Here is a 27,867-nt window from a genome sequence, read left to right on the forward strand (position 1 = left end):
ACAGTAAATCGTGGCTGACTTGGAAGGTCAACACGGAGAAAGTTTAGACAGCCACGTTAAAAGGCAAATATGCTTCTTTTATTTTTCTGCACACATGTAACCTACATTTTACAGCAATATAACATTCTTAAATGTAGAGATATATAAAAGATGTGTGAGCAGTACAAATAGTGTACCTGTGACAGTTCTCCTGTGAGCACAACATATTTAGAGGGAGATACCCCACAGGTTTTGGACAATGCAGGCTTTGTGGCAGGATCACAGAAGCTTTCATCCACTTGGAGCTGGTTTTCATTCACACATTTAACTTTCCGGTATATTTCCTTTCTTCTAGATGATGCTGAACACTAAAAGTGAGAAAATCAATCACAATTTAACTGGACATTTACAGAATGAAGCTACCTACTGATTGCCATGCACCAGCAAAACCCAGACCAGCAATACCTTTTGACATCTGCTATCAATGTCAGATTAAATTATTCACAAGATGGTGGAACGATGAGCCACCAGAGCTCTGCCAGGACAGGATAAGAACCTTGCTGCCACCAGAATCCAGAAAAGTGGAGGTACAGGCTAAGTAATATATATCAACAGCATGTCCCCAGCTATGGGTACCTGAACTAAGATAACTTTTAATGGCATGGAGCATATATATATATATATATATATATATATATAATAACTTTATATTAGGCATATACAGAATAATCCAGTCACAGGGTAATGGGGACAGACTGATGATTTCTTTTCACGATGCTTTATATCTTAGCCTTATAAGCATTTTCTCCCTAAGATAAAAATGCTTCACCCAGTCTACTGGCTGCAAACTGCAGAAATGTTAGTTCTGGATATATTTCTGCTGGATGGGCAAAACATTACAAGTTTGGTGGAGGACATCCTGCACCAGGAGTGGAATGCAGATGGATAAGCACTTGAGCTACTAACACTACATGTACAGGACTGTGTATGAATGTGGGGAGAGAAGGGAACAGAGCACAGGAATTCAAATAAAACAGCAATATACATGCAGAAGAAGTTATGAAATAGCTGGGGAATGTACTGAAAGACCATGTGTTTGCAGTGGAGAGCTTCAAACACCCAGCTGGTGTTTGAATACGCAAAAGTTTGCTGGCAAAGGAAAACTCACCCTCATTCTTTGAAAGTGTATATTTGTGCATTCTGAACCACTTACACTTATTCCTGATTTTGACAGCTACATATGAGAATAGAACACTTGAAAGAAACACATATTTGTCAGCTTTCCCTCAATATAGCTTAACAAAGGTCTGAACTGCATTAATATAATCTAGGTTTTGCAGATCACAAGACAATTTTTTTACATATTAACAGTTGTCACTTCTATAGCACTGTGTCCCTGAGACTTTAGAGTCTTTATATTCAAGGGAGGTTGCCCTAGAAAATTTAGCATGGCAGATAATTAATATGACACAAATGCAGAAAATAATTTTTTGTTTAATGTTGGAGAAAGGCTCTTCTGCACACCATTTTAGGTATTATACATAATTTTTCTTTTTTCTCTCTTCCCTCTCTTTATATGATTTGCCTGTTTGCAAAAATAACAGAAGTTATTAAATTTTTAGCACATAGAAAATAGTAATTACACCTTTAGAAATGACAGCTCTCTCCTGTAGGTATCTGTAGATTTTCTTAAATATGAAAAAGTATATTTAGTAAGAGAATGCTGATTTTTATTTTCTTATCTTGCTCCCTCTTTGGTAGAGAATAATGAAATTTATTTTGCTTCTTATCTTTTCTTTAACAAGAAAAGATACTTTGAGTTTTTAAGATGCTCTAAATCTTCCATACAGAACTTCTTATGAACATTGTTCTCCAAATATTTTACCCCCAAGGTGTTTACTTCCACATGTCATTTCTTCTGGATTTCTGTTCTTAAAAAGCTGCTTTTTAAAAAGATATGTCATAGTAAGGATTTATTAAACATCTTATGGGGTATGTAGAGAAGTATGTAGAGACAGTCCTATCAATAAGTACCTGCTCAGAACTCCACCACAGCTTTTATCTACAACAATAGACAAGCAAATCCTGTAGAGATTATAAAAACAGAGTATAAATAAAGTCTTTGACATTTTTTGTCACTTCTTAAGTTTTGCAAGCTTGACCTTCAAAGTTTCCAGCATGGTCATTTGTTATTCTGCAGCATAACAGCTACTAGAAATGTATCCAAATGTGTGGGGGGGAAACAAAAAAAAGAACAGAAAACCCCAAACTTGTTATGCCATACCACATAACTCAGTAAGTCATCCAAGTTAAAACCCCTACTCACATTTTCCCATCCATGTGCCAGCCAGTGGTAGAGAAGGCAGGCGGGCAGCTGGCAGTGCCTCGCGCTGGCGGGGCGCGGGTCCCGGCCGCACATCGCGTCACTCACCCGCCCCAGGCCTGCCACCTGGCAGGAGACTTCCCTTTGCTGAATCCCCACTCCACAGGATACAGAACACTGAAAATGATCAACATTAGTTGTGTCACTGTGAAACGACACAGCTGCCTGAACGGAGTACAGCTGTCATTAGAAGTTTCCTATGATATTATTTAAACTATACTTCACAGCACCTGTGATACGAGTACAATACCTGAAGAAATTTATGTTGAAAACGCAAAACTACAATTAAAATGTTTTGAAAATAATTGCATCTGAGGTACTAAGCTGAGCTCTCTGCCTACCTTAATTCATGATGGGGACAATCACGATAGGCATATGCAAAGCAACAGTTTACAAATTTGTAAGACCAATTAGATTTCAACTTTCAGTTGAAAGTCTGAGTTTATATTTTATCGTTATTAGAGACTGACAGTCTTGCCTGCTGATTTAAAATGCAAGTACTACAATAGAAGAGAAAAAAACTCAGTGTTGCAGGTAACAAAATCTTGCAAATACTGTAATATTCTGAGGACTCTATCTTTCGCAAGGAGTACTAAGAATTTTGAACCCTGAAGAGCTTAAATGCCAAATGCCTCTTTTCCTTCTTCCTGGCCAAAGGAATTTTGCTACACCACTAATGCCTGCTCAGATAAACAGCCCCCTTTTACTCCAGGCAGAAGCATGATTATATCCCAAAGCCTACCTAAAGGCCCAACCTTTCATACTGTTCCATTAAACGTGGCCAAAATGTGGAGAGTGGTACTGTGTCTTTACCAATGTGGGGAGTCATGTGCTGAAAGAGTGAGTGAAATACTAAATATTATAATGTGCTCAGTTACACACAATTTTACAACAAGGTGAGAGACATTTTATGAAACCAAACCAGGGAAAAGACCAGTATTTGTGCCCACAGGACCCTTTTTTTGTCCTTTTCCCACAAACCTGGCACCATTTCACTATTTAGACTAAGACAGCAAATAGTGATAGTCCTGAATTCATTACAGAAGGTAAGAAGTAAAGATTAAAAATTTACTGTTAATTTACATGGTAAGATGAGGAAAGTCCTAAGTACCTATTCAGTGCAACATTCAGATTAGCAAATAACTTCTGTTTTCACAGACATTTATTTTTCATTACTCTTAAAAGAAAGAAAAAGAAAACACAATTAAGTACTTGCTAATTTGTAAATTTCATTGTGATGTGTGTACTGACAATTATTTCCACTGAAACAATGTGTCATGAATATGATCTTGTCTTGTATTTTCATGGAGAATATAATTATAGAAGCTTTCGCATACCTCTTTCCATCTGCTGGCCTTCCAAGAAGGACATCTTCCAGCTCTACATATTTTGTATGTTCGTGGCTTTTTCAATTGTTTGCAGTTGTCTTCCTCTATTTTTGCTTGGAAACTGTTAATACAATGCACATCACGAAACTTCAAACCTTTTCCACACGAAACAGAACACTGAAATGAGAAGTGTTATTTCACTACTTTGCTAAAAATCTCAGAGTAGTAAGAATACCAGAAAAAGCTGTGGCCTAACCCAAAACGAACTTGGCCATTATAGAAGTTTCTGTATTATGACAACATCTGCTCTACATGTCTGAAATTTCTCTGTAAGCTCTCTCATACCAAGCATTACAGATCAGGTGCCAAATATCTCTCACATCTTGTTCATTCATTGATGTAACCACTGAGAAATACCTGTGCTCAGCCATCCATATCCACGCAGGAGACAGCTTGATACTATGATCTCACAAGAACACACTCTAGCAGCTGCCTGTTTCCAGCCTGAGCACTGCCGTTTTCATGTAGGCATGATGCTTATCACAAGCATCAAAGAAAGGAAAATGCAATATCATGGCTGTGTGTGTTTCTAGCTACAAAGTCATGTTTGCTTGGCAACTCCCCTCCATGGGCTTTGGGTATCTTATGGCACATGGCAAAGAGGCAAGAGAAGAGGTATCAAATAGAGACACCATCAATTAAAGTGCAGTCCTTGGAGGCATGGACTTGCCCCACCACCCCAGTGTCCCATTTTCTCCAGAAAGAAATGGGATACAATATACACAGCTGGCCTGCCTTCCTCCCTCCAATGCCAAACTGATGGGGCTGCAGGTCTGTTCCATGAAACCACCCTGGCAGTAAGCCCCAGCCGAGACTGCAGCATGCCTGATGGGTCAGGCTCTTGTGGAGAAAAAGCCATACCTCTGCTAAACTGCTGTCAGAATTCAGTGAGGTTTGATCTTAATTCATCACATCAGCAACCTACACAGTAGGGCTACAGTAGGGAGCTTTCAGTCTAACGTGGAAGGCAAACATCTGAACTTCTTCCACATTAGGTGGCTACTCAGCTGATTCCTACTGAACCATGAACAGTGAATATAAGTACTTTAGCACTTTCTTCTTAAATATTGTCATTAATACTATTTTACATCATTCTGTTAAAAAGTTCAGATCAATGGAGATGATTTTTTTCTGTCTGGAAAGAGAGCATGCTTAATTTGCTCTAGGATTTCATCCATGCTTTATTTTTTGCTTGAAAAAGCACTTGCAATGGGAAGAGAATTAATTCACATAGAAAAATAATAATCCAGTAAAAATTGCATTTAGTGGATATGAAAAAAAAATTAAATACAGACTTTCCTCAAAAGCAATGAAGATATTTCTCTTCGCTTTATGTTACATCACCATCACCTACATCATTAGCATTACATGCTAACTTAACAAAGCATTTGTGAATACATATGTCTTCTATTTTCAGGAAATTAAGTTCAGGTCATCCAGCTTTCAGTATAAAACCTGGTAAATATTTGTGTGATAAATATATTGCTTCATTCTGCAAAATGTTAATTTTGAACACAGTTGCATTTTCAATTAACCCTTTAAGATTTTACATATAAGTGTTCAAAGATGTAGAAATCTGTGTGATATTGAGGACAACTGAGTAAGCCGAGATTCTGTTTAACAAACTGTTGAACAAAAATGTCTTACCTAGCAGATTAATTCATTACAGCTGCTTGTTCTCTATTTTAAAAACATTAATCCAGCTGTTGTTCTCAGGCAAATATTTACCAGGTTTTGTACTGAAAGTGCCAGATTCTTACATCTGCTGCAGTGACTATCTCCCATTAATCACAGTGTGAGAAATAGAAACCTTAATCTCTCTAAGGACCTGATTCTTTACAATTTCACTGGGACCTCAATAAAATTTAGGCAACTGATTTGAGGATTGTTATTCTCATCGCAAGCATATCAGTTACAGAAGAACCTAGATTGCCATGAGCCACAGCCAAGGGCCTTAAGAAAGTTCTCTTAAAAAGTGTAACAGTCTAGTTCTACATGCATGCACAACCTCTTTAACAGATTGGCTGGCTTGTCACTTTACAAACTCATAAGGACAATCAACATCCTGAAAAGAGATTTTCCTCAATTTCTACTAACAATTAAAGAAAGAAATTGCTCCAAGTGGACAGTGAGTGCAAAGCAGGTGAGTGAAGCACATTGCAAAACAGTGATAGATGATATTTAGTGGAACTGAAGAAAAAGAAATGCTCCAATTTTATTTTTTTAACACATGAAAAAGCTAATAGACTTGCCATGGATGTAGAAGATCCAGGATCATCCATGGAAAGTTCTAGAAGGTGCATTACTCTTTATGTACACTATTCTTCTGAAATTTGGCATTTTCTGGCTTCATTCCTTAGATAATGTATTTAAAAAGTTCTTAGAAGGATTGTCTCCTCCCAAAGTGCTTTGGAATCATATGCAGACAGGCTCAGCTGTGCTCCTTACTGCATAGTGACCCACCTTCAGCAAGAGATTATTCCTGTCCAATATACTTCTCATGGGAGATTCCTGACAAGTAGGTAAGTGTTGACTGTCCTCCATTACAGAGAACAAATAGCAAAGACAGAACATCAAATTACTCAAATGGTGAATAAAAACATTTCATCAATATCAAGTGGGGAACGACTTAACATTTCTGTAAGGACATAGCATAGACGCTGCTCAGTTCCTTGAATGAAAATATAGATTCCATAGAAGATCTGAGTGGGATTTTGAAGTGCCTAAAGGCATCTAAATGCAGCTTACAGGGGGATGTCTTTCATTGACCTCTATCCCCACCAGCCAGTGGTTTTTTTAGAGAGCTACATACAGAACACCCGCCTGCCTGGATTTCCTTCAGCTCTGTAATGTCACTAAGAAGTGTCAAATTCTCACTGGTGCAGGAGCAAAGCCTTGTTCTGTGCTCAGGAAGCCACTCCTCTCCTCTTAGTGCATCAGGCCCAGAGCACATTTCTTACAGGGCTGAACTTCACCCTCCATGAGCCTGTGTTCCTTCCTGAAGCTCTTAAAAGCGTTATTACACACTCTACTCCTGCCTGGCACCCAACCTGATGTGGTGGTGGTCTTCCCAAGGCTTAACTTTCCTGACCAGGGAAAGTACAACTGCAGCAATTCCGTATGCTTGACCACCCTCCCCTCAAACTTGAACATGGTCCTTGAGCATGGTCCTCATGGCTCAGTTTGTCTGTAATGTGGTTTCATTTGTATGACATCCCACACAATTGCAGGTTTATGGAGAGAGAGCACAATTTTCCATATATTTTCTGCAGATTAACCATGTAGGAAGAAAAAAATCCTTAAGAACATTAAATCTCAGAAGAAATATGAACATCTCAAAAAATGCAAATTGAAAAAACCCCATCCTGTAACCATTTTACACAGAAATTCTAGCACTTGTCTCAACATTGGATAAAGTAATATTTCCCATATGTCATGTTCTTTAAAAAACATAAATCTGAAGTAAAAAGCTGGATTTCATTACTATTGTTCAAAGTCATTCCATAACACTGGTAACTAGGATTCATCTGTTTGTGTTTTCTTCATAGCAATAAAGTATTGTAGGCATCAGCCTGAAAAAACTCATGCTTTCTGTGGCACAGATGGACTCTCAGACAGGCATGCCATTATCAATTCCCACCAAATTAGGGCTCTTTCTGCAGCAGATATGCAATTTCACTAAAAGCTTTTTGAATCTTTTGCTATTATTATTTCATTGAAAAGTTCAAGACCTTGTATTATTTGGTGGATTCTGTACCTTTTCTTTAATGAAGTGCTTTGTGTAGTTTAGCTGGTAACCTACTGGGCTTCTGGATACTGAAAAACCGACCAGTAAATGGAAAGCATGTAACAGTTTCTTTTTGTATTAGTTATTGGATATACAGAAATTTAAAATATAAATGAGTAACTAGAAGATGATAGAGGTAATTTTCTTCACAGTGAAAGCTTGTGCATTTGTGAGCAAAACAGTATTGAAAACACATATGGATATTTTAGTTACTGGTGAAGAGTGTCACACAGCATCAAGGCTAGTGAGGAGGCTGGAGGTGCAAAAGTCAAGAGGACTCAGCCCATACCAAGTAATGTTGTGGTCAGCAAAAAAAGCTGTGGGGAAAAAGGAGGAAGGAGAGGCATGTGGAGCGATGGCATTTATCTTCCCAAATAATGATCACACATGATGTACCCCTACTTTTCTGGGGATGGCTGAATATCTGCCTGTCCATGGGAAATGGTGAATGAATCCCTTGCTTTGCTTTCCTTGTTGGTACAGCTTTTGCTTTACGTATAAAAATTATTGTTCTTAACCCATGAACTTTCTTGCTTTTATCCTTCTAATTCTCTCCCCCATTCCACCAAACAGGAGGGAGGGAGTGGTTGTGTGGTATTCAATGCCTACAAGGGCTAAGCCACAACAGCAGCACTGAAAAAGGATAAAATATATTACAAATGTTAAAAGGTATTTTTTTCCTTTTTCTGCCTTTTTTTTTTTGGTCGGGTACTTTTGTGACTGGTCAGAAAGTTCAGTTTAAAACATGATTAAACATGGTAGTTGCTAGAGTTGTCTGGCAAACTGCATTTTGATGATCTCTAATTGGCTCAAAAGCTTGTTTGGACTCTTCAATATTCTAGGAGTGGGATCAAGACATTAATAAAACAGTACTTTGAGCATTGCTTAGTTGAGAATTACTTTCAACTTTCATTTGCCATATTAGATCTTCTTGTGTCTGCCTCCTCTGCTTGCTGCAACTCCCCAGGGGTTTTTGTGGTGCTTCAGCATAATATGCATTTTTCAGATACAAGCACTCAAGGAGTTGTTCATTCCTTTAAGTATGTTGACAACTGTTAAGAAGCAACACATACTCTGTAATTAGATCCTACTGAATTCCTTAATTCAGAGTCAGTAATTCTTCACTAAAACAAGTACAAACACCTGTGCCATTAGGTTATGCACCCAGAAAGGACCAAAGATCAAACTTTCCATTACTCCTAAGAAGGAGTGGATTGAACTCCAAGAATTGTGTGTGTGATTTACCATTACATCTAAGTTATACCTATGTCAACTACAGAAGTTACACTGAAGATATTTCTAAGTTATCTCTTTGAGTATGGCTTGATTTCAAAAGTTCGGTGTTACATCACATTCCTCTGATGTTGTCTTGAACATCTTGAAGTCATCTTGATTTGATTAAGTCCTTCTTCCATCTGCAGTCTGCAAATCTCTTTTGCCACTTATTTTGCCACTGTGCTTTTGCAGCTATAGAAATGAAAGGGAGGAAGGCTAGGCTAAGAAGGACTTACAGACATCATCCAATCCATGACTGCTCAGTTTGTATCAGCTATACATGGACCATTCCTGACAGCAGTTCGTCAGTCTTGTCTTCAATGACAGGGATGCTACACCCTCACTTGCATGAGGTTCATCTTTTGCTCTTTCCCAGGTTTTAGGCAGAGAAAGGTCAAAAATGTGGATATTTTTCTGTTCAAGCTCTACAGTGAGACTTCACAGAACAAGCTGCCAATTCTACGCTACAAAAAAGGCATAATTTTTACCTGTTGCAAATACTCTCATCTAAAAAATACAGATTTGTATTATCTGTCCAGGAAGGAATCCTCAATATGCTTGCTAGTGCTGCCTGATAGTCCTTTCTGAATCCTTGCTAAACCTGAATTATGGTTCCACAATCGCCATGCCTCACCTTAATTATTATGAAAAATTTTTACAGACTCCAAAATTAGTTTTTAACCAGATCCTTATCCATCCAATACAAGCAACATATTGCTGTGGGGTGTCAGGATATTTTTACGAGGAAACATGTAGGCAAACTTAAGCATCCCACAGCCACTTAATTCTAACATATGAAAAATGCCATCCTCTTTCCTCCGTGACCTGAGTTATTTATAACTAGATTCAGCAGATTGTAATCATGTCTTTTTAGTTAATGTTGGCCTAAACTTCATCCAGAAAGTATCATTGGATATTATTTTTCCATCATAATTGCAGTACTTATGACAACACCTCTTCTGTATTCAGATAGCTTTCAAGTCAGAGTACTGCTCTGAGTTAAGCTTATTTATAGTGTTACTTCAAAAGCATTTATTTGAAGTCCACTGTTCAGTACATCTCCCCAGCGATTTCACTTCAGCTATTTGTAATTAATTGAGAAACTCACAAGTGGTGAGTGCAGTTTACATGAGTTTTGTAATGAAAAGTACTGTTGAAGGTCAGGTCTCATTTTTTTTTATGAGGGAAATTTTTACATTTGTTTTTAGAAGCCATTCTCTTCAGCTCCGCAGCTCAGGCACGACAGGCCCTGTGCAAAAGAATGGCCATTACCTACTGCCCTGAGCAGAATGGACCAGAGGACAATCTGCTCCAAGTATTATCATCTAATATTGGAATTTTTAAACTCAGAAACAAAATAAGGCAGTGATCCTTTTTCCTAGCCAGCCCAGGAGGGACTTTTACTTTTTTCCCCCTTTTCAGTCTAGTTACATATTCTGGCTGGGTAACAAGCTGAGAAGCAGGCACACACCAAATTTCTATCATCCACATTGTTTTCCAGGGCTACCAGATGTTAACTGGGGATGTTAACACCAGTGCTCCACACAGTCCCAGTGTGTGTGTAGGAGCTCTGGAGTGCACTGCAGTACAACCTAACAGCTATTTGCAAGTGGCAGCTGAGCACAGAGCCTACTCTGACTCTCTGAGGACATCTAACCTGGCCACTGTCCCCAGCCATACATTTTCTGTCAGGACTGAGCACTGTGTGCTCCATCAAAAAAGATGCTTCTATTGGACTCCTTTTTAGATAATTTTCATAAGTTAATAATGTTCCAACTTTCATCTTAAGGGTAACAAAAAACTTCCGAATAACCATTTTCCAAGCATGCTGAAGTGTATCTATTTAACCAATGGACATAAATGAGAAGCTGCATACATCTACATACAAAAACAGAAAAAGCAAGAATGATGGAATGAAGAAGATTAAAGACAGATTTTAGGACTGATGTGGATAACAGGAAGGAAAAACTGCTATGAGAGGATATATCTGGCATCTATTAGGAATGTGCTATTCCTCTTAAACATAAAGAGGAACATCCTGATTAAAAAAAAAGTCAGAACCATCAGCACATACATTGAAGGTAAAAGGATTTCAAGTCTGAAGAAGCCACACTCTGCTGATGATGCTGAGAAACTTTAGATGATATTTTTTTTAAGTTGACACCACGTGGTCTGAATTCTTTTGTCCAGTGCAGCTGGCAGTATCCTTAATGCCAGAAAATGGAAATCTGCCTGAATGTCAGATGAACAACCATACTGTTTTCAGCTGCTGGAAAAAAATCAAAGAACCCTTCATATTCCACTTAAAGATCATCTACAGAATGTCTTTTATTGTAGGTCCTTCTTTGAAAGCCCTATCATTTCTTTCCCCCTTAGGATGAACACCACTATTCTGCCCATTACTGCCTAAAGCCTGACATCCTTCTTGATGCCAACTATAGAGCATTTGAAAACCAGACCATGCTTGTGGGCAGACCACCCCCCATGAGTTACTATGCTCAGCTCCCCACCTACTGTGATCCTCAGACAGGCTTCACTGTGTTGTGCATTCCTACACTGTCTACCTGTATCTCATAAATGAGACTGAGCTTTTCCAGTCAGCAACCTTCTCTTTGTTTTACCTACATGACTCACATAACACAATTAGACTTTCAAACAAGCGTTTAGCTATTACAATTGCACAGGAACAACAGATTATTGAGATGTGGGTGGAAATTTAAAAATAATAATCCTATTTTCATGAGTTCTCATTCAACAGTGGTGACATATAAGCTATCTCATTTACCTCTTCCTTTATATTTCCCATTTCACCTCTCAATTACAGCAAAAATTGTATTGTCTAGTTATTCTTCCTGCCTTACGTGCTCTTGATTTTAGTCCTCTTTGTCTGGTTACCTCCTGAAAATAAGGAAACCAAGAGGTATTTCTGCCTCTTTTCAACAGCCATTTGGCAGGCTCAGCTACCTCATGTGCTGTCAAATTTGTCACTGAAGATTCTGCAAGTATCTCTGCTAGAAACTTCACCATCAGCTCTCATTCAAGCAACATTGAAACTGTTATTCATTACAGTATATATTAAAACAATGAAAAGTATGATCAGCTTATTAATTGTGGGGAGTGAGAGAACAGATAAACTACTGTGTGCAACCAGCATTCCTGCAGCAATTTATCTGGTATGTGTACTTTTTATCATCTTTAATTTGATATATATGATATCAATGATATATACAACAGACAGATGGCTGAGACAAATCACAATTAAAAATACAGAAACATTAATAAATTAAAAAAACAAAACCAAAAAACCAACATCCCGAACAAACAATTCTGCCTTACCTTTCCTTCTGAAATCAGTGGCAATCAGGAACAGAGCTAGACTCTCATTAGGTCTTTTTGAAAATCTAATCTACAAGTATAAATTCGTGTCAAATTTACAAAATTGCAGTCCAGCTCTGTGCCTTTGATACCTTCTGCAAGAGTTTATGGGCACTTTGACCATTACAGCATCGCAGACACCAAATTGCTGACTTGAACAGACTTCAGCAAGACTCATCTTTCTGTACCCCACAGTCATGTAGCACCAGTAACTTTTAAGCAATTACATGAAAACAGCAGCACTGGATACAGTGACTAAAGTGCACGCATCAAGAAAGAAGGGTGGCAGAAATGGAGACATTAAGGAAATCCACCATGACAAAAAGAAATGCAGGCGTTTCTCTCTGTTTCAAATAAATGGATAAATTTCGGGACACATTTTTCAAATCCAACAGCTGTGTCTAAAAACCTCCATGAAAACCAAAGAACAACCCAAAATTAATCCGTTTATTGCTTCCAAAAACTGGACACAGTTTAACAGACTATCACAGTTAGGTTTAGTCTCCAGCCTCCTGTGAAGCTGGGGAAAACTGAACAAATGCACAGGAATGACATAAAACTGCGTTCTCACTGTAAAGTAACTTTGGCCTCCTGAGAGGGACATTTTGTTCACATCTTCACAATGAAAGCTGGAGCATATTTTTAATATGATGGAGGATCTCTGTTATGGAAGCTACATCTCTACAAAGGGGTTGCACAGCTATTGTAATATCTTAACTACTCAAAACTTAATATTATTATCTTAAAGGATAGGGTCTTTTAAATTAACCAGTTACAAAAGTAAGTAGACATAAGTCAGTTTTACAATAGTAGATTAATTAGGTTCAGCTGAGTTTGCAAAAATCTAAATATGAGCAAAAGAAATGCTGGATCCCAGCAAGTGCAAGCTCTGATTTATCATTTTTAGTCATGTTAGCAACAGCAAAACAGTAGCTCAGAAATTAAAGGAATGACAAATACATGAGCTCTGTGTGCCTTTCTGCTCAATAAAAAAATATTACTTCAAATCATGTCAATTTTTTCATGTGATGAAAATCTAAGATTTTGTATTTGAACTTTAACTGGAAACACAACACAGTATATTCTGGCACAATATAATATTTTCAGAAATTTTTTAAACTTCGCAGGAGCATAGAAAATATAACTTTTTCTATGGCACTTAACATAACTTAAAGAATTAATACCTCCCCCAAATTATATTAAGTATTATTTTAGCATGAAAGTATGAGTACATTTTGGATGAGAAATCCAACATTTTACCTATCTTCACATGTTGAAATCTAATTTCTTTTCACCTAAACCACTTTTCTGTATATTTGCAATTTACTAACAATATTTCCAATATTACATTTTCTGTACATAAATATGAGCAGGCATGGAAGCTTCTGAAGAACAGATTTAGCAGGAAATCTAAGTGTCTAATCCTGCTGTCACTGAAGTGAAAGGTCCATAAAATAGATGCATGCTAGAACACACACTGATCAATAGAGCAGCCTGTCTTAGGGGAGTCACCAGTCTCCCACAATTACTGGTTTTCAAAGAAAGGACTAGGAACACCTGCAACACAGAACTACAGAACATATTGTTAATTTCCTTTCCTTATGTACTGATCCTCACAATTGCTTGGAAATGCTAATACTTTAATATATATTTAATGACTTTTAAATCTGAGTTCCAAAATCACTTGAACCAATATCTATGAGTTCTGACTGGGGTTTTCGAAGCTGCTACATACATACAGGCAGCTTAGAACGATTTTCACAAGAATCTGACCACCGAGAACCCTCCAGCTTTTCTGAAAGTTATAATAAATACACCAGTAGCTTCACATTCCTTTCATTCTCATTAAATGGCTGTATGTATTCAGCCATGGTATTACACACCATCTGCTACTTTTCCCCTTTCATTATATTCTGGTTGTTGGGGTTTTGTGTTTAGGGTTTTTTGGTTTGCTTTTTTTTGTGTGTATGCATTATATTATATTATACTATTGTTATTATTATTGTCGTTGTTGTTGTTATTATTATTATTATATTTTATTATTATTTGCTTTTATTTTGACTGTGTCCCACTCTTATTTGTCCTTTTTCTAAATGAAAGGTCTGAAAGTTCTGCAAACCTCTTCCTACCAAAATTGTTTCAGGAATGTAAAAAACCATGTTATGTCTTTGAGATAAGAGTTGAGCAGTATATTATGATCCTCATTCTTCTCTGTGTTTTGTCACTCACTAAGTGGGAGAGGACTGGGGCCCAAAATTACAGCTCCAGCAAAAGATTCAGAAGCTAGGGTCTTTTAGCTTCACCATCAAAGACTATGTTCCAACCATCTATCTCAGTCAAATTGGTCAACAGCATCAGCCTCTGGTTTTATCAGTAACAATATTTTTTTGTGTTCAAATATAAGAGCTTTACCCATGAAAACAATTGTCAATAAAGTATCATATGAAGTTAATTTCAACACACAGGTTAAAGAAAACCCTCACTTTCAGCAGAAGTGGTTAGTGCCTATCCCACCCTTTATTTCTTAAGGGCTTTAAACATTAACACTACTTAATAACGAGCACGATAAATATAAAAGCCACACAACATGCATGAAAAATAAGTGTTAAAATGCAAATGTATTTCACAGACACAAGTCACAGTCATTAAATTAAATTATTACACATACATTATAACTTATTTATTATTTCAAGCTATACAGGCAACATAGCACCAAACAGGAGAATTTTCCTCTCGATGAACATTACACAAATATTTTGTTTTTGAGTTTCAGAAACAAGTTTTTACTTTCATTTTTATCAGAATGACCTTAAATAAAATTCACTATCCCAAGTCTGTTTTATGACATTATTTGGGCAGTGACATCTGCTATCAGTTATTTCTGATAAGGCCCCCCTCCCACTTCCAAAGTTTAAAAAAATGAATAGCAGATGCTAGCAACAAGATTTCAGGCAGTCGGATATTAATTTAATGTGCTGTACTGGCAGTGAGGTATTTTGGAGTTCACCATTAGGCAGCAGCAGAAGCAGAGGTAAAAAACTGAAGGTGGTTTTGAAAACCAATTTCACTGATTCTGAATTCCCTTTTAATATAAAAGATTATTTTTAAAGATATAAATATTTTTACACATTAGAAAAAGTGAATGAAGGCACTTAGCATACATAGCAAGAATTTTTGCATTAAAATTAAAACAAATAAATATTTTACTTATGCAAGTTTGGCCTGCTTCTGCTCCTGGAGAAGGCAATGGGATGCCTGGCAGTAACAACACTGGAAGGAAACAGGGACTATTTCTCAGAAATAGATTCATAAACATTAATATGAATAATATTAATATGAATATTAATATATTTCTTCCACTACTGCAAAGACAGAATTACATCTAAATTATTTTGGAACAAGTAAGCAGAAAACTGAAGCACTAGAAAGACAGTAACTTTGAAGAATATTACATTATGTGTCTGAAGGGCAGTAAAAAATGGCAGTAACACAATTCTGAGACTTCAGGGTAACTTTGAAAATAATCCATTATTTTTATGCCGATTTTCTCTGACATCACAAGTAAACTTATTAGTTACAAATCCAAATTAGTTACAAGTACAAATCCTAAGAGTGAGGAAAAGAAAAATAATTAAGATCTTTATTTTATAAACATTTCAGACAAACAAAATATAATTATATTCTGTAAGGAGATAAAGAAACAAGAAAGGATGAGAACCAAACATATTTCAAGTTGAAACATATCTGGTTAAAATTCTCATTATAAAATTAGGTAACTACCAACACTCAGACAAGAATTGATTGTCCAAATGAAATGCAAAACTTCCAAGGTAACATCAACTGCTACTACCAACTGCCTAAGCAGAAACCTTGCTATTTGGTGCCTGGATGTTCAAGGTTTTTTGTACACACTGAAAAAGTACAGGGGTCCAAGAATAAGATCAAACTCCTAAATTTATCAAAATTCTTGCTGTCCAAATATATGAATAAACCTTCCTCACTATGCAAAGCCCGAAGGTATTGTCTTCCCATATATTAATAGCTTATTCTACTCCTCAAGTGTAATTCCTGCCCAAGTTTCCTATAATCTTTAGAAAATACATAAAAATTAAAGGTACAGACCTTTAGAATTTGAGGTTTACTTGCCCCACATCCATTTGTTCAACTGTAGAAACCAGGAACAGAGCAGTACACAGCCTTTAAGCTTTCTGAGGGTCAGCTCCAATAGCCACCGACAGACAATATAAAGCATCACAGCTGCTAAACTGCAGAAAGCATCAACCAAAATTCTGGCTTCAAATCATAAACTGAACCTTCCTTGAAAGGGCCCTTTTGTGCATTTACAAGATATGTTTAATGTAAATTATGTTGTGTAAAATTAATCAATAACTATAATAACAAATAGAAGCATACTGCTAGAAGTCCTTTGTTCTCAAATATATAGCAATAGCTAGTGGAAGAAGTTAGACTCACAAAGTCGTGGAGGTTGGAAAAGACTTCCAAGTTCATCTAGTCTTGCATCACTGTTTCTGTTTAGGTTTTAACACTGGAATTCCACTAGCAGACACAAAATCTTGATGCACTGCTCACCTGACAGACAAATACTACTCAATACTTCTATGAAAAATATAAATAGTTATTTGTCTGGTTCTTACAATCTTATAGAGAATATGCTAAGTGTAGATATGACAGGCTTGAGGACTTCAGCAGCCAGAGAGCATCTAGCCATTAATGGTTCTCTATATTAGAGTATATTTTATGCCAGGAATGTGTAAGATAAGCAGGGCCATGATGTATTACCAAACTAACAAATCACTGGTCAACCATGGCTTAACAAAGCTGTTTGTACAAGGCTACAACAGTGTTCCTGTAACGAAAGCTTTTACTGCTCCTTCCTAATAGACATCCTTAGTGAATAAATTTTGCTGTGCTTAAACAGCAACAGAAAACAACCAAGTGTCTGTGCTGACAGCATTCAAACTAACTCAATTATTAAAATACAGTACATTCAATATGTGAGCCTTCTTTTATTTCCCGAATCTCCTACATTTGTTTCTGCAGCATGTGATGAAGTTAAATCTTCTATGGCTTAACTATAGAGTTTGCAATCATATATAAAAGAGGCCTCTCTCTCTGATATATAGAATCCAGTTCTAAACTTAGTTTTTGAAGGATTAAAATGGATTTTTATGACACTTGAGAAATAAACCAAAGTGAAAATCTTTATAAAACTAAGCCATATGCAACATTTACAATACAAGATGTTATACATAATCTATTAATGTAGGGCAAACTGAATTAGTCAGGGAACGTACATGTTGTGAATTATTCTTGATTTAGAAGGAAAATAAACATTGAGTTCAAAGGCAACTGTGTTCTGAATCCTGCTTGTCTTCTCAGCCCCTGATGAATACTAATTAGCAAGTCATCACTAATTATTTGGAAAATGGGTAAATAAGATACTCTGGTGTCTGCTAAACACAAACCCTAAACTCTGCTTTGCGTAGTGGAAGAAAGAGATAACTGTGGTAAACCATTAAATCAAACTTACATTTTTCAGTCTCTTTGCAAAAAAAAATTAGAATAGCTTATATGAACATTAGCAATTGTTATAGTTGAAATCAGACAATTTTTTAAAATGCTGCCATATTATTTCAAAGAGACAAATTACATAATTTTATTAATAAAAAAAGCCCCAAGTAAGTGTTGTACCAGATGATCTCCCAGGGATGTCAATGACAGATTTTTTGCTAATTTTGATGGAACCAGATCTGGATCCAACCTCCTTTGATTGCCATTATTCCCCTTAGAATTTAGCACAATAATCAATATTGTTGTCAAATTCACAGTTTGGTAATTATAATGTGCTCTGTATTGCAGAGCTTGCTATGATTACTTCGGTATGCTAATAATCTGCTAGTAGCAATTTTAAAGATTAATGGTGATTACAGTATGCATTTTTACACATTAAGAGACAGTGACATGTAGACAATAACATATTATAGTTACATACATAATTATACATAGCTTTAATTAGTCCCTGGTTTAAAACCACTAATATAAACTTTTATACACAAATGTACAAGTAATATGAAGTAAAATGTTTGATGACAGAGTATAATATACATGAATGTGAGTTATTTTATACTTAGATATACTATAGGGAAATAGTTATGCACTAAAATGTTTAGGGTGTTTTTGCAAATATAAATACGTAGATAATACTACAGCATAATTTACAGCATAAAATTTTAAATTTAAACACATATCAAATTGTTACCTTTCCAAATGGAACACCTATCAGGTACTGTTTTCAGTTATGATGATTTCTGGTAATTTTCAAAATATTCCCTATGATGATTTACAGAGCACAATACTGCTCCCACTGAAGGAAATGGCTGCTTCTCATTTAATTCTATGACTGCAGGAATAATTTTTTTATAAAACTACATTGACTATATTCCACATGCATTATTATTTCACTGTTATAAAATAAAATAATGACATAAAATCTTTTAAAAGACAAGGGAAAACAGAGTGACAGAAAGAACAAGAAAGAAAAAAATATTATTGAATGCTATCGTACCGATTTCCACGGTCCCCGATGCCAAGAAACATCACCAGGGCAAGAATGCACATTACACTGTGCCATGTTAGGTGGCTTGTCTAGAATTTCACAGTTTTGATCACCCAACATTTGGCCAGTGGGAAGCTGACAAATCACCAGTCTTGTCTTTATTCCATCTCCACAAGTCTGAGTACACTGAAACAAAGAATTTTACATACGGTAATTTTATGAGTTATCACATACCATCCAATCAAAAGATATAGCAATAATCAGTACATCATATTATTTATTATTTCTATTTCCATATTTGTTGTAATGCACATTTATGGTTTTGTGTTGCACTGAGGATGGTTTGTTCTGTTTCCCCTCTCGGTTTGTAGCGTCGCTCTCCCCTTCCCTTAATCCCTCCCTTTTCCCCCGGCCAGCCCTGAGTGGCTGTGACCCGGGGTTCCTCCGCCCCTGAGCTGAATTGAAAATACCCCGCGTTTCCCATGCTCTCTCTCTTCTCCCTGGAACCCTTCAGGACAATAAACTTGGATCATCCCGGGAAGGAGAGCCTCCTCTAATCTTTTGCCTTTGTCCATGTCGGATAAAAAATCCCCCATCTCTCTGACCCCGAGCTAGCTGAGGCAGGTCAGAGAGACCAGGGGGAAGATGCGACACATATTCTCTGGACACTATTCAAGAATAAGAACTTGAAGTCTAATCTCATGCAATTCTCTCACCAAAACCTTTACCAAATGACATTTTTATGGTTTATCAAGTGATTTTCTGCAGAGAGTCTCAGTTATAGACACTCCATTAAGGAGAAGTAATTGTGAGAATAAATGTGCATGTATGTCTTTCTTTAGTAAGAGGAAAAAACAGAAATTTGTCTTAAAAGTAGTTTTCCCTGTCAGACAGTGGCAGAAATGTCAGATACTGGGCACACTTTTACACAGTCCAATTTATACAGACTAAGTGTAAAATACTTATAGGATGTGTCTTCTGGGTTTCAGTTTGCCTGTAATTCTTCAATACAAGTTCTCATTCCTAACGAGCTCTTAAAACCAATCTCTAATAGTTCCAACCTTTTTATTGGATTCTCAATTATTCTAAATTAGAAAAAACTACATCATGTATCCCAAGTCTATGGCTACAGATAGAAAAAATACGACATTTAGACTGACCTTGAGAACTGAATGGCTAAATCTAGCCAAAACAAGGAGAAAAAAGGTAAAATAAAAAAGTCACTCAACCAATTTTTCTGCTTTTTTTAAATTCCAGTAACTGATTTTCAAAAGCAATAAAAGTGGGCAAAAATCACAAGAGGTTAGATTGCAATAAATACAAAAATAATCAGCTTTAACTCTTTCCATAGCATTTTAGCAGGAATGTGTGGTCATGACACAGCATGGAGAAACTATTCTTTGTCCAATAACATAAAATGTATTATCAAAATGTTCTAACCCAGGTACAACTTTTAGATGCATATTCCTCTCTCCATACTTCTAACATTCGTAACTAGAACCCAGTAGCTACTACTACTTGGAGTTACCATTGTTAGTACCTATGAAATTACATGGAATAAAGTTTCTCTATGGCTTCCTATGTTAATTTTTTTTTGGCTATACTGGCTATTGCACTGTGGTTTTTCTGCATACAATCCAGCTTTTTATAACTGAATATAATTTTCTGTGTCTCAAGATACCTGTTGTACAAGAGCTATATGATTTTTTGATGTTGTATATCCTTAGCCTCACACAATACTTACTTCTTTTGGATGTATATTTACACTACTCATATTTCCATTTACATTCCTTATATTTCTGGATTTGACTGAAGAATAAAGTTTAGATAAACAGCCTGAAACTCATTCTTTTTAAATTTTAAACTCTATTAAATAAGTGAAAACAAGATGTTCAGTTCCAGTTACAGTCACATAATTATGTTTCTACTTCTAAGCTTATGTGGAAAACAGTGTTCCCCTTTGTAAGTGAAATGCTCTTACTTCTCCCCAGTTCCCAAAGTTCCACTGGGGGCAGGGTCCAGAATCACAGTGTCTTGACTCTGAAGGTTTTGTTGCCTCATCACAGTTACTGGAACTTCTTCCCTCCTCATCTTGACATACTACAACTCGGCGGTGAAATCCACCTGCACAAGTACTAGAGCACTACCAAAACAGGTAAACATACATTTTGCCATTGCATGATCAAAGAAATGCAAAGTATATGGGTTAAAACAGGTTAGTTTTAAACATTAATTTTCAAAACTGAAATTTGCAAATAAAAATGACTGCTATGCAGAAGTATTTTAAATTTGAAATCACAGAAAAATTACACTTAGAATTTAATATATTTTGAATAACAATAAGAACAAGAATAACAATACTTTTTAAAATTAATGTGATTCTCTCTTGACCAAATCTGTACTGCAATAACACTTCTAGAAATGCTAACACACATGTGACAGAACAAATTAATATATTCTAAAAAAATGTCTTACTGTTCCCCATGGTCCAGTTCTCCATTGATATCCTCCCACAGAAGGATGGTTCCACTGGTTTAAATTGTCTTGTGGAGGGTGTATTGGGAGGTAACCTGTTTCTGGAAAATGGCTTGGATGGTCATGTATTTTTGGAACATGATGATAAACTGGTGGACATGGTGGCATGTTACATTCTTGTTCCTTAGGAGGTCGGCCTTCAGGATCACAATAATTCTCATTGATTTGCTGATGATAGTTGACACAGATGACTTGTCTTGTTACTATTCCACTGTCGCAGGTAACTGTGCACTGACCAAAAGATTAACAGAGTGTTTGTCACAGAATTTGATAATTAATGAACAAATACATTTATATTTACTTTTGACAAGAACAAAGATGTACTTTGCTTTTTCAAGTGATGCAATTTCAATCATGCTTGCAAAAAAAAAATGAACTCTCAATTTCTAAACAGAGACTTGGCCAATAATCCAAATACATTAAAAAATTGTTACAATTAATACTTACCGGGGACCAATTTCCAACTTTCCACTCTCCACATGAGCTAAAGCAGCTTGAAATTTCAGCCGGTCGTGGTAAATGAGTACACAAAGATTCATCTGCTATCTCTCCATGAGCATCTCTACAACTCACGTAGCGAGCACGACTGCCCTTCCCACAGGATGCAGAGCACTGTCAGTGAACAATTCAAGGTCATCACATTTCAGGAGACTAAAAAAAGATCATGCAAGCATCTAAAATACTAACACAGTTTCTGTTGTCTTGGAACTGAATTGCATGGCCCTAATTTTCATGAAGCATTTTGGTATGTATCAATAGACAGCATTTAAAATATAACATGGAATAATTACACAGTTGCACGAAACAGAAACATCAGTAACTTCCAGAACACTTTTGCTGCTATGCAGACATGTGCAATAGTTACATCAACTATTAAAATAAAAACCAGTATTAACAATATGTTTGCCATTATGGTTTGTATTAGCAGATTCCATTGAGCCCCTTCCGATGCCTTTATAGCTGTGAAGTTCAAGGTGGACTTAATGAAGAACTGCTGAATAGCCTCAGTTTATGCACCCTCTACTGCTACTTAGCTAAAATAGCTGTAGAAAAATATAACTTCATTACACACTTTGTTAAATATCTCAAGGGATTAACGGACATATCCAGATTTTATAGATAATTTTAAATTTTCATATTGCTATGAAGTAAAAGTGCTTTTCAACATTATAAAAATAAAAAAAAAACTTGCATTGAATAACATTTAAGTAGGAATTGTTGCACTAATGCTTATTAAAAAAAACGTCACATTAGACCATTAAAGACTCCAATTATTTAGTATTACTATTCACATAAAAGATTTAAATATTATTTTAAAATCAAATATGTTCTCCATACTTAGAAACTCATCTATTACATTTAAAAAAACACTTCCCTGTACACTGCCAATCATACAAAAACTATTTCAACCAGTATCCCAGCTCCCAGAATTCTGCTTTTTTTCCTATTATTTTTCCTGGTTGAATTTGAAGCACGCAGTTTGCTGGGAGTGTCTATTTGCTCCTTAAGAAACAGTTTATTTTCTTAAGAAAATATTAGAACTCCTTTTTAATCTATCTCAACCAGATTTCACTCTGAAAAACATATTAATGAAAGCTTCATGGAAAAATGGGTGAAATGAGCGGAGGACCACTCTGCAAAGCATGACTGCTACATTACATACTGGGGTCCATGATCCATATCTCCATTGGGTCACCTTCCTCACATGAACTAGAGGAAGTGAAGTAGTCCATAATTTTGTATTTTCTGGACAAGAGGGCAATTCACACTCCTGTGTGCATGAGGGGAAAAAAAAGCTTTTTAAATATACATTTCAGAAGAGTCAAACGTAAAGCAAATGGTTAGCATTAATTAACACGTAAATACCATCTTTTACATTTTCCCTGGAATTATTCAAAGACCTTTCATCTAATTGCTTTGCTTTGTTTTAAATCAAGGGTCAAAAAAAAATTTATTTGATCTTAAAACTGCATTAGTAATAAGCAATAATATTGGTATTTTGAGAAAGAACAGTTTTGGCTAACTTGCTGGAGAGAAGGAGCATAGACATTACAGTGTCCTGCTTCAAAGCCACAGGCAGCACAGAAGGACCAAGCAAAGCCAGTGGCTGTGCTATCCTGTCCCTTATACCATCAGCTACTGAGAATATAAATTTGCCCAGTTTCAGTCAGTAGCCAAATAGGTACCACAATTAAAAATAAACTGCACCAATTTACTAGCTTCTATATTCAGAAGTTTATTAAAGAAGCCGGTTGGGTACTATTTATTAAGCAGGATGGCAATGTCCTTAAAATATTCTACATTGGAACTTCCACCACTGCCAAATAATCACAGGCGTTTGGTCTCCTTGAAGTCATATACTCTAATCCTTCAATCACATACCAACTTTCAACTATTCAGTCTTAAAATTACCCTTCTTTTACTTAATTCCCTAGGCAAAATCTGATGCTTGTGAAGAAAAGCACAGTTTTTCAGTATTTTTTCTCATTTTAGAAGTTACTTCCTCCAAGTTCCCACATAGAGTCAGTAGAAAACAGTTGTATTTAGACACTTTTGACACAGGAGAGGTATTGTTAACTCACTTGACTGTCTCTAGGACGAGTGGCAGCATTGCACTCCCTGTCGTCGTTCAGAATTACACGGTACGTCCCAGTAACACATTTGACTGCGCGCACCTGGTATCCATGTCCACAAGTCACAGCACACTGTTGAAGGCAGCAGTTTCATACACTTGAAGTAGCACTATTTGTAATCAAACTTCATTTTTAATCACATTTTCTACTTTAAAATTCTTTCCAGAATTAACAGGAATGACTACTGAGAAGGTGTTAACTTCCTTTGTGGCAGACCATCAGATACTTAACCAGTGTCCACAGCACACCAATGAACAGTATTTGTGCAGGACAGAGGCTTTCTCTCTTTCCCCTTTTCTATCCCCTGCAGTGAGTAGGCTGGAGGTTGGGCAGGAGACTGGGAAAGAACACTGCCAGAACAGCTGACCTGACCTAAACAAAGGATCAATCCATGCTCTATAATGTCATGCTCAGCAATAAAAAACTAATGAAGAGAAAGCAGAGGAGGGGAAAGGGAGGAGTAAGGAGTAGCTTCAAATGAATCACTAACTGCAGCTGTTAAATGTCTTTCCCTTCATTATGGAGTTTGACTAGAGTGCACTCAAAGAAGCTACCTAAAACATTAGATGACTGAAAATATTATGACATAAATCCTATCCCCATAAATGTTGTGGTACAAGTACTTGTAAAAACCTGGTTGTGAATGGAGATTACCAGGTAGTACGGTGGAAAATCTGCAATGAAAAGTTCTGCTCCAGTGACATAGATTAGTAAATTACTTGTACAAGCTATTTCAACTATTTTTTATTCATAAGAATTCTGCCATGGGACTGAATTAATTTTTTATTTAGCTTGTAGAAATGGAAAGTCATCACCTTGTGATCACATGATTACATTATGTTAGATAACAGTGTGGTTATCTCTAAGGAAGAAAAGTAAAAGAAATGTCTAAATATAAAATATACTTAATTTCCAAAGGTCTATTTATGCTGTATTTTAATAACAGGTTGTATGTAAAAAGATAAAGAACAGCTGCTATTTGGTTATGATTTCCCACTAACATCCAAGAAATACTGAATAATCTTCCATTGGTTTGAGTAACCTGATCTTGTAAAAGCCATGTGGAGTACCTCATTTTTTAAAATTAATTCTCGTCTATTTACTGACAAAAGTTTCCTTCACAAATTAATTCACGTTTTTCTAGAGTTTTAAATCCATTCTGTTTTAAATCAGATGAGTGTTTGATGAGGAACATAGTTTTCAACACCACTTTCACATAAAGAGATAGTAGATCTTCTATCACTGAAGGTAAAAAACAAAATGTAACAATAAAATACTAAGTCCTTTTCCCTTCCATTATTAGCATATACATTTCTATGATTGATTGAAAGCATACTTTACATTTACATCTATATTAATTGAAGCTACCACTTGAATATGCCCACTTACCTATAAATACTCGGTCTTTTGCCTGTCTCGTTCAGCTGAACACTTCGCTACCCTCATTTTCATTATTCTGGTAATGTAATACACTGATGTGGAAAAATATCTTTGATATTAAGGCTCAGGATCAATTACTATTTTAGGCATTTAACTTCTATATGGGTGTTCCTAAATTACAAGTTTGATAGCCTTCAGGACAGTGCAAACAAGCATATGAATCATTTCAACTAAAACAACTGCTTAAGATTCAACTAAAGTGTTTAAAAAGTATTGATTTGTGATTGCTCATAGCCTGAACTGTAAAACAAGCCAGGAATCCTTATGTACTCACTGATCCCCAAGGCCCTACTTGCCAAGATGCACATTCATGAAGTTCACATGGTGTTATTGACTCTGGTCTGTCATTTGGGTTACAGAAATCATCTCTCAGTTGCTCATCATTAAGTTGGCACCAGACTTGACGATGCTTCATTCCTTTGCCACATGTCACAGAACACTGTAAAATTATTATAAACATCAGTTTGCAGAGACATGAATCTGCATTAATGGCTTCAATTTCTTTTAGTAATTTGTTGGATTTTAAAAATCACATAAATTACAAAAATATTCCATGAATATAAGCTGTCCAAAAAACTCTATTTTTAATGAACTTTTCATTTCCTATTAAGTTCAACTCAAATGCTAATACAAAGAAATTACTATTAAGATTCTAAAGCTAGAAATTATAAACACTACGTGCAGATCATTTATTTCCAATACAATAATTGCACATATATAACAGCTTTCACTGGAAAAAATGTTTAAACTGTTCCACAATTCCTTTACATCCATCTAATCTAAATAAAATTAATATAATTCTATTAAACAGTTCCATAGTTCTCATTGCTTCACAAAAAAGGATGGTCTGCAAATTACTGCAAATATATTTACTTTACGTATCTTCACTACCTCATTTTAATGTAACAATATTAAGGGGAAAAGTAAGTGCTAGGTGTGTTTTACAGAAGCTCTCATGCCATTCGTAGATGTGTGATGTGTATCAGACAAATCATAGGAGTTCAGAACTTTCAGAACCATGTGGATCAAAATAAAAAAAAAAAACCCTAAATACTTAATTCAGCTTATTTTAATATTGATGAACAGGACCAAATGTACTTTAAGTGTTACATAGTTTCATTACCTCACTCCAGTCAGTAACTGACCAGCTTGGACATAAGAATTCATTGCAAATCTCTGTTACAACTCTTGGAAGTTCCTGACATTCTCTGTCTGGAAGATGACGACCCAAGCTGTTCATACAGAAAGCTTCTCTGGTTCTGACACCTCTTGCACAGCTCCTGGAACACTGTGGTGTATAGTTGTGAAACAGCAAACAGAATACAATAAAACCAGGCCAAAATACATTATCAGTCTTACAGGTAAAAGACGTTAATGATTGCGCCAGACAAAAGTATCTTCCATTTAATCCACAGAATGCTAATATGTTGATCTGAGATAAATTCAGCACTTTGTATAACAGTTCCTAGATAAAACTCTAATGAAGAACAAAACAAAAAATTGTACAGAACTAAATTATTAAGACTGTAAATAAAATATACACCTTTAATTACCAAATCTTCAGTACTGATATCCAAAACCAAGCTACAAGCAAGATAACCATTCTTATAAAAATACAAGGAAGTTGCTGAAATACAAAGGTTGGTATTAGCTGATTCTACATATCCATGTTTGTCAAACATTGTTTCCTCTTAGTTATTAAACTAAAAAAAATAAAGAGGAATAAAAATTTGGCATGAATGCTAACCAGAACTATAATGGTACAAAGTTTTAAATCTGTACCTCTGACCATTCTGTGTAGTGCCAACTTCTTAGCATACAGTCACCATGGCAAGGCTCTCTGGCTGGTGGTTTCTGCTGATCAGCACAGTACTTATCATCCACTGGAGCACTGAGTCCTCTTGCAACAGAGTACTTAATGCAGTGGATCTCAATAGACCGGTGTCCTGGGCCACACTTTGATGTACAGTCACTTTTGCCAACACTGTGCCACCTAAAATGACAAACTGTTGTAGAAAGCTATCTATGTTTTAAAAAATATGGCCATGGCAATTAAAGCACTGAGAGAATGCACCAAGAATTATAATGTAAATATAGATATGCATTTTAGGGAACAAAACTGCAAACTCTATCTCATGACTGGATTTTCAAAGCAATATAAAAGATTTTGACTCATAGGTTTAAAATAACTTTTCAAATTTAAAGGATCTTTTGTCTTAATCTCCTAGGTGGCTTTGAAAAATGTAAGCAATAATTCTAACTCTTCATCCTCTGAATATTTCAGTGTGGGCTATCTTGGAGTGAAAAAACCAAGTTTGTTTCAAATTAGTTCCAGTTGTGGGTACAGTTCTGGTGGAAAATGTATTTCATGCACCAATACAAGTTTTGTGCCAGAATGCACAGAACAGATTCACAATTCTAACAAGAGATTTTGTATTTTACCAATAAAAATTAGAAAAGTACCCTAGTTCTACATGGAGTTGAAGGAATTGAAG

General features: G+C 36.0%; 1 protein-coding gene across 1 annotated transcript in view; it reads right to left on the reverse strand.

The window, feature by feature from the left end:
- The window catches only part of ADAMTS20 (ADAM metallopeptidase with thrombospondin type 1 motif 20), an 81,427-nt gene that overhangs the window by 6,165 nt on the left and 47,395 nt on the right, over positions 1-27,867 (reverse strand). The window contains exons 20-31 of the mRNA XM_062491150.1: positions 27,155-27,365; positions 26,496-26,660; positions 25,647-25,811; positions 23,882-24,004; positions 22,963-23,070; positions 21,747-21,911; positions 21,240-21,530; positions 20,746-20,907; positions 18,774-18,950; positions 3,700-3,867; positions 2,306-2,479; positions 177-347 (exon numbers count right to left, since the gene is read on the reverse strand). Of these exons, the coding sequence (XP_062347134.1) occupies positions 177-347; positions 2,306-2,479; positions 3,700-3,867; positions 18,774-18,950; positions 20,746-20,907; positions 21,240-21,530; positions 21,747-21,911; positions 22,963-23,070; positions 23,882-24,004; positions 25,647-25,811; positions 26,496-26,660; positions 27,155-27,365 (2,080 nt within the window). The remainder of the gene's footprint in view (positions 1-176; positions 348-2,305; positions 2,480-3,699; positions 3,868-18,773; positions 18,951-20,745; positions 20,908-21,239; positions 21,531-21,746; positions 21,912-22,962; positions 23,071-23,881; positions 24,005-25,646; positions 25,812-26,495; positions 26,661-27,154; positions 27,366-27,867) is intronic.

This window comes from Cinclus cinclus, chromosome 4 (genome assembly GCF_963662255.1).
Source record: "Cinclus cinclus chromosome 4, bCinCin1.1, whole genome shotgun sequence".
Taxonomy (NCBI): domain Eukaryota; kingdom Metazoa; phylum Chordata; class Aves; order Passeriformes; family Cinclidae; genus Cinclus; species Cinclus cinclus.